The 8364-nt window shown below is 43.0% G+C and overlaps 1 protein-coding gene across 1 annotated transcript in view; it reads left to right on the top strand.

Moving 5' to 3' along the window:
• LOC118420159 (cytidine monophosphate-N-acetylneuraminic acid hydroxylase-like) overlaps positions 1-8364 on the top strand; it is a 19428-nt gene that overhangs the window by 7220 nt on the left and 3844 nt on the right. The window contains exons 3-11 of the mRNA XM_035826869.1: positions 276-564; positions 1965-2074; positions 2514-2704; positions 3548-3695; positions 4867-4948; positions 5776-5913; positions 6564-6699; positions 7414-7560; positions 8159-8216. Of these exons, the coding sequence (XP_035682762.1) occupies positions 276-564; positions 1965-2074; positions 2514-2704; positions 3548-3695; positions 4867-4948; positions 5776-5913; positions 6564-6699; positions 7414-7560; positions 8159-8216 (1299 nt within the window). The remainder of the gene's footprint in view (positions 1-275; positions 565-1964; positions 2075-2513; positions 2705-3547; positions 3696-4866; positions 4949-5775; positions 5914-6563; positions 6700-7413; positions 7561-8158; positions 8217-8364) is intronic.

Raw genomic sequence — 8364 nt, 5'->3', positions numbered from 1 at the left:
ATCAGAATTACGTAATTATAAAACTTGGTGATCGCACTGTAAGCTGTTTGAAACTGTGATTGTCTCTGCCCCAGGATTGCCAAAAAGCCCAGTCTTGATAGTTTTATTTTACATTACTGAATCTGTAATCCCAGTGCATCAGTGTTAATTTCAATGTAGAAATTATTTGTTTCAGTGCTGCAGACCCAACAGAGATAACTCGGAGATTCCAATGCCGAGCCTTACCTTGAAATCTCACGCACTCACTCATGGCAGGGTATTGTCACTCTCTCTGAGGAACCCCTCCCTTGACTTACTCCAGACTCTTCTGCATCTTGCAGTCTGTGGCCAGGTGGGACCTTGGTGTTTTTGCAGGTTGTCTCTCCACCTGGTGCATGGCCTCCCTCTGCGTCTCCTCCATTTTCTTCGAGTCCTTGAAATCAGAGGCCTGTAATTGGTGGTACTTGCGAACTTATCTGTCTCCATTTTGCAGTGTCCTGCGATGCACCAAACACGGCTGGAAACTGGACCCTACTACCATGAAATACGTCAACCCTCCAGACAGCTTCAGTCAGGACAAGTTAGGTGCGGCTCCACCAAGTAGACCCTACGGTGCCTTAGGATATTATCAAAACTGGCCAAGGAGTATAGCCAGCCAAAGGGATTCAAACGGGCACCGTAGCCGGCTATACTCCTTGGCCAACTTTGATACTATCTTAAGGCACCGTAGGGTCTGCTTGGAGACTACGGCTACCTTCCATTTCATCTGTACACTCCCGTCTCCTTTGCGATAGTAAGGCCACAACAAGTAGATTTTATGGATGGCATCAAGGCGGTAATTTTTTCGCCTGAGAAAACAATAAGAATTTTTTTTCGTGCGGAGATAGTAAACATGACGAGAAAATACAAAAATGGGAGAATATATGGGTTAAACCAGAACGTTGCCACACTTTACACAAGGCTCTATGCTACTCTTGAATACCATTTCTAGGGACAGAAAGCGAAGGTTTGATGGTCCTTTTGGATATACAGTGGAAGCCGCTTAATTGCACACCTGATTTGCCAGCGAATTTTGTGCAATTATCCGGCGTGTGCGATAATGCGGAGTTGGTCATTTGGACCGCATCACCACGGGCGGAGGGGCCGAGAGGTGGTATATATGGGAGGTAGTACAACGCACAGTTTATTTACGTGTTACAGTAGTGCTGTACCTGTTGTGCTCCGGACGTCATATACATGTCTTCACGAAACATCGTACTGCAATGCACTTGAAATCGAAACTAAAAGTGAGTTACTGTATACGTTATGTAGCTTCCTGATCACGAAACTAAAGCACTGCACCGCCGAAGGCGAGTGTTATGTCCGTCTGTAGACCCCGAGTCGCTGTGTTGTTTCCGACTGGCTGCCAAGAACATAAAACCACTGCATAAGTATTTCCCCGCGCGCCCTAATTACGTAATTAGACAATGGACAGATAGAGAACGTTTGTTATTGAGTATGTCATAGCAAGTTGTCTGCCAAATCGTAATGCCGGCTTTGACAACCTCTAGCGGGCGGGCGTCTCTTCATGGTGCCGACCCCACAATATCGCCTTCTTTTGATCCCAATATCAATTTCATACATGTTGTCAGTATTGCGACTTCACAAAGGCCGTTATCGGCTTATTTGTACCGTGTCTGACGATTTTAGCAGGCATTTTCAGTCAATTTGCCGACGATGTTTGACAAATTTCCGTGCAATTATCCGCCGTTGGTGATTTTTTGTCGTGCAGATAAGCGAAGTCACTAACAATGGAGTGAATGGGAGACGGTTTGGGATTTGGGGATTCCGTGCAATTACCCGAAGTGTGCGAAGGTTTGATGGTCCTTTTGGATATACGTATCTGAATCGTGGAATAAACTTTGATTCAAATGTATATCATTTTTTTGGTATTTAAGTTTTTGTAACGTCAAAATGTACGAGTTGCCGTATTTTTGTTGTACTAGTTCCTGAGCTAGACGAGGACGGCAGGTTATCCTTGGTGGAGCTGATTCCGCCCGAGCCGTGGGGCACTGATGTGAGACCCCCGCAAACTATCCTGCCCGGAGAAGTGCAGGTAGACAGAGATCCTCTTCTTCATTTCTACAATGGTTTCGACGGATATTTAATATTTTTATGGTGTTATAATACTGACTATGTAAAATATTTTTTCTTCATACTTGATGAGGAAAGTTTATAAATCCACTGCATTCCATTATAGGACTCTTAAACTTGTCACATGTGCAAATGAGAAATAGAGGGATATTGATTGATATCGATTATACAAATGGAGACCTCATTTCCATGATTGATGAGAAAACACCAATTGTACTTCAATAGTGGTAAATGATGGGAATGGTGGGAGTTCTGTTTGGTGACTTCCACTGACGTTTTGAAATCCTATCCTCATGTAAACAGCACTAACTTCGATGAAGTTTGACTGTAGAAACAAAAACCAAACAAACAAGAAACTCGGCAAAACTGTTATTAACAATAAGTGCTTACTCTCTTTTTAGTTGACGTTTTTCGCGCATGCGTGTATGGAGTTGAAGCTGGGAGACAAGACCATGTTCTTCGACCCATGGCTGACTGGACCCGCTTTCGCCAGGGGATGGTGGCTGATCCACGAGCCGCCCGCTGATTGGCTGGAAAGGCTGTCACGTGCTGACCTCATTTACATAAGTCATGTCCACTCGGACCATCTCAGGTTGGGGACAGCTACCTTCATGCTATGATGTTCTTTACCCTCAGACTTTGCTTGGCTGCTTGGAATAGAATTGTTCTAAGACTCCTTGCATTAACTTGCAACTTTCTTTAGTTGTAATTCGGTAGTAGCTCATCCTTGTCTACGGGGTAACCTATACGGGTTGTTTTTAAAAACAGGGAGTGTAGAAATACCATTGTGACGGACAGTGGTTTCAAATTGCATATTGAAATTTGAATCCTCATTCCGTTAACCTGATTTCCCTAAATACCTTGTTTTTTTAAAACAACGCATATAGGTTACCTCTCGCGGATAAAGGTAAACTAGCGTTACATAAAACAGTGCATAATAAGCAGACCTAGATTTTCTAAAGCTTCACGATGTATGTACCTCTTATGCCTTATATGTAAAAATTTCAACATTTTCTTTATTGATAACCTTGGTTGGACATAAAATGTTTTTTTCTCATTTCGTCTTTTTCTTAGCGCTTTATTCTAATTTTCGTTGTAATGCAAATCTATATTACTGATATGAAATGATCAAAGTATCGTATTTCAGCAAACAAACTACTTTCTGACCTCGAACCTAACAGTTTTGAAGGATGCACATATTGTGTAATGACAATAGACTATAAATGAGAACCGAACTCTACAAACTAACTCTACAAAACCAACACTTAGACGAATTGGGACTTGCAGCAAAGTGTCAGATAACCTGTGTCTACTCCCGTCTCTGTTAGACAGTCGACTTTTGTATATGTTGTGTTGTACAGAGTCGACTGTAGGAATTTTATAGTGTCACCTGCTGCATGACTAAACTGAACTGACTGAACTGTGTTCTTTCCAGCTACCCGACGCTAACACTGCTGTCGGAAAAGAACCCGAACATCCCGATCTACGTGGGAGACACGGCCATGCCGGTCTTCTGTAAACTGGAGCAGAGCGGGGTCCAGCTGAAGAACATCAACGTCTGCAGTTTTGGTGTGTGGCAGGAGGTGAGATTAAACATCTAATTTCCAAACGTTTACTGACGAAAACAAAACTATAACCCTGTTAACGTCACATAACTTTCACTATAGAAAAATGGGACACTTCGTCTTCCACTGTTTCCAGAAAAGAAGTTAAACCCCAAATGCTTAGACCGTAGCTCTGAGCAGTCCATATTATTGCTAGAATAGTCACTTGTTTCCACTTGTCACCATTGTTATCTATACCAATATCTTTTACTTTATGTATGTTTACTATGTATTCTGTATGTACCATGTTGCAATTAGCTCTCGGGCAAGAATTTGCAAATAAACTTTCCAATGATCTGATAACGTTCCATTCATACTGACATCCATTATAACAATTGTCTGTTGTAACCATCACGCTACGAGTATCATAACCTCCCTTGAAGAATGGGGGATGGCGACAGTAAACAAGTTCTACAGGGATCGTAGTTTAACTAGGTAGAATTCAGTAACAACAAGCAACGATTATGATAAACAGAAAAGTATTAGACACTTTCAGATAGGATTTTTCTCAAACAGCCCCAAAGAAAGTTGTCTTGTTTTGTCGGGATGGTGACGTCCAATTTCCCAGATTCAAACTAAGCACAGGAATGATGAGAACGTCATGTGAAGTGGCCTGCAAAAAACGCACAGAAGACAGGGTGTGCGAATTCTGAAACAATGGAAATTGTGTATGACTGACAAAAATTGTGACTGAAATGTTGATCGATCGATCGATTGATCGATTGATTGGTTGGTTGGTTGATTGATTGATTGATTGATTGGTAAAATAAGTCCTATAGCATTTAAGGCTATAGTGGCAGTGGTTTGCTCTCCACTGTCTAGGACACGGTATTGTAAGGCGGAGCCCATCCCTCTCCTTCCACCGCCTTGTACCTCCCCAACCGAAGTCATATACCCCTTTTTACACCTGGGTGGAGTGAGGAAAGTTGTGTAAAGTGCCTGTCCCAAAGGCACAGCGTCGAGCGCATGACGGGTATCAAACCCGGGACCTCTTGGTTCCGAGCCTAACGCTCTACCGATCACGCCACTCCAACGCCACCAACGATTGTGTGATTGGTTGATTAAAATGGAGGGGTAGACAATACAGACTCACCTCTGTACGTTGTCTCCCCGTGAACCATGATTAACTGTTGTTGATGTTACTCCACAGGTGAATGCTGATCTCCGCTTCATGATCCTGATGGACGGCGTGCATCCTGACATGGACACCTGCATCTTGGTGGACTACAAGGGTAAGGCTGCAGAACTTTGTTACTCCATGAAGGAGGTCAGTGGTCTCCCTTAGGAGTATTGTTTTTATCAGGATGTGTGTGTGTGTGTGTGTGTGTGTGTGTGTGTGTGTGCTTGTCTGTGTGTGTGTGTGTGTGTATGTGTGTGTATGTGTATCTGTGTGTTTGTCTGTGTGTGTGTGTGTGTGTGTGTGTGTTTGTGTGTGTGTATGTGTGTGTGTGTTTTGGGAAGTTATTGGGGTGCTGATGATGCATGTTTTTAAAAGATTTATCAGGTATTTACAAGCATTACAATTTAACATCCCCAACTTTAAGGTGTTCCATCCGTATTGCCTGTGTCATTCATTGAAATTTTCCACGGCAGAGGGGGGGGGGGGCTGGGGCATTAGCTACTCTCTAAGGAAAGTTAGGCTTTGGGCAGTTTTGGATCATTTGCTTCCCTAATAATAACGTGTGTTATACAAGCAAGGGTCAGTTATCTACTCTCTCAATCAAAGGATAAAGACAATCTTTACCTTACCTTCTGTCTATCTTTTGTATACGGCACTGTTGAAATAAGTTACTGACTTCAGTGCATTGCCACAATGTCCTCGTCTGCCCAAAAGCAAAATACACCTCAGTCCACACCTTAGACACCACAACTTCACTGAGGTCATAAGGCCTCTTGTTTTGTTTGTTTTGTGTATAAGCATGTGTTGTTTGTATATAACTAGCAGCAAATCGTCGAGTAGTACAAGCAACAATTGCTAACCCGTTATAGAAGTTATGATTTTTCTTCCCTTTTATTTGTAGGGATGAATGAGAAGGGAAAAAAATTTTCTCTGTTTTAGGCCACCTGATCCTGAACACCGTTGACTGCACACAGCCGAATGGCGGGCGGCTACCCCAGAACGTGGACATCATGATGAGTGACTTCGCAGGGGGTGCATCCGGGTTCCCAATGACCTTCAGTGGAGGACGATACACGGGTAAGAACAACTATCTACGTAGGTGCGAATAGCCATCTACAGCCCATGTACGTACCTTCTTACGCAGGTAAGAACAACTGTCTATTGTCTATGTACGTAGTACCGCCTTACTGTCCAGGTACGCAGCTCTTACACAGATAAGAACAGCTATCTACTGTCCATGTCCATGTCCGTACCTTCTTAGCAGGTAAGAATCATTATCTACTGTCCATACATGTTTAACAACAGCTATCTACTGACCAACAAGTACATTCTTACGTCGATAAAGGTTAGACATCCAGGTAATAAGATACACCAAAAAAAACAGTTACTCAAGCAACTGGATATGACGAAGGAAACCGGATGGCTGTCTGAAACGTCTGACCGTTTTCAAAATCATATCCAGTTGCTTGATGAGTAACTGCTTTTGGCGTAAGTACATTCCGTTACGTATTTATTAGGTAAGAGACCAGAGCTCGATATGACATAACCTTTACATTGATATTAGTTAATTCATGATACAGGTGCATGAATGACTTGTGCTTGCGTTGGAAAGCAGACGTAATTTGCTGATGTGACGCAAGTCTGGGTACTGGTACTTGATACGTGTCAGATATCACGACGTCATACCGTGTCAAATGTTACCTGTTGATCTTGACGTTGTCCTACAGATGAGTGGAAAGCAGCGTTCATCTCCACCGAGCGGAAAAAGCTGCTGTACTACAAGACACAAGTGGTCCGTGACGTCAACCCCAAAGTCTACTGCCCTTTTGCTGGATACTTCGTGGAAGCGTATCCTAGCGATACGTGAGTGAAATGTTGTCGAAATCTCCTCGATTTCTTAATCCCTTATAGCGTCTATCTCAAATGCCTTCCGAAGATATCTCTTAGATCTTCCGAAGAACGTACAGTGATCTCCAATGTCTTCTAATGATTTTATGGCCTTGGTAGATCTCCAAGATATTTTAGTGATCTCAAAATCTTCCAATCATCTCAGGAACATTTACCGCTGTTTCATGATCTACACAACGCTAAACTTTCATCCAACACTAAGACGTACACGGATCAAATCTTTAATGACCACTAGCACCGTTGCCTTCTTCAGGATCAATACTGATGTCCAATCACTTCAGAACGTACGTTACGTCAGCAATTGGTCAAATGTACTAGGAAGTTTATAGCGCCCCCGTCTCTGGCAAGTGATGGTTGGAGTGCCCTGATGTATATGGTATCCTTTATACCTCTCACGAAGTAGTAGTCCTGTTCAGTGTCCAGTATTCTGACTTTGTCCAGTGAAGTGCATTGTGTATTCAATGTGGATGTGTTGAGTGACTTGCGACGACATCGAACTAGGGCGTTTGTGGTCAAAGAATGTGGTTCTCAATGACTAATGCTTTTGGCTGCTCATCGGTACAGTACATCATCCGTCCATGCCAGGTAGGAATTTGGATTTGTCTAATAAATCAGTGTTTATCCAATATGTTTCTGTGAATTTGTAGTTGTATTTCCTCACCGTTCCAGATATATCCGTGACACAAACACGAAGAACAGCGCGGAGCGGCTAAACGCTCTCATCAACAGGTACTCAGACCACATCATCACGTGGACACCGCGACCTGGCGCCACTCTGGACCTGGCACGGGTTCTGGATGACACAGTGGACCGCAGGTAAACAGGAAACAAAACTGGCTCGCTTAGAATATAACAGAACCTAATAAAGAAGACGGTCACCCTTTTTACACAACCATTATTTTATTCTTACCGACGTTTTGGTGACCGTCTGTCACCTTCTTCAGGGCAATTCTGACTGGTTCACATTGTACTGCAGGACAGGTGTCGCTGCTCACAGTTCAGATGCAGAACGTTAAGTATTTACATATGTAACGTTACATGTATAGGCAGCTTTATGAAAAATATGTACAATGCGGTCTCAAACGAAAAGGAGTGTAAAGCGTCAATAACAGTTGCCAATTAACGGTGAAATGATGTACGAGTAACAGTTTCTTCGACCTAATTTCACCACTTCGTTAAACATGAAGAAGGATGAAGATGCACATCCATCCATCCTTGCTCCACCCTTCTCCTTTCTGTGTTGTACATTGACGGGAGACCTGGCGCATCCCCGTCTTGTAATTAGCCAGCGAAAGGGTATGTCACCCCTTAAGGGGCGGTATAACCCCGTCGTGTATAAACATATACGAGCATGTGCGATCACGTCGACCGATGATGATGATGATGATGATGATGTTGTACATTGCAACATTAGATTGACAAAACGTGTGGCAACAGTTTTTGACATGGTGCTATATAGTGGAGTGACTAATGTAAGACAGGGTTAAGCTCACCATTTCTAGCTAGGTTTTTGTGTAAGACTAGGGTAAAGCTAATCATGTTTATGTTCTACGTCCTCGTCAGTTACCTTCTTAAGTGCCAAGCTTAAAAAGGACCTGCATATCTTAGAAAAGAAGGTAC

This window comes from Branchiostoma floridae, chromosome 7 (genome assembly GCF_000003815.2).
Source record: "Branchiostoma floridae strain S238N-H82 chromosome 7, Bfl_VNyyK, whole genome shotgun sequence".
Classification (NCBI taxonomy): domain Eukaryota; kingdom Metazoa; phylum Chordata; class Leptocardii; order Amphioxiformes; family Branchiostomatidae; genus Branchiostoma; species Branchiostoma floridae.
The sequence above is the reverse complement of the archived record's forward strand: the minus strand, read 5'-3'. Positions and strand labels throughout refer to the sequence as shown.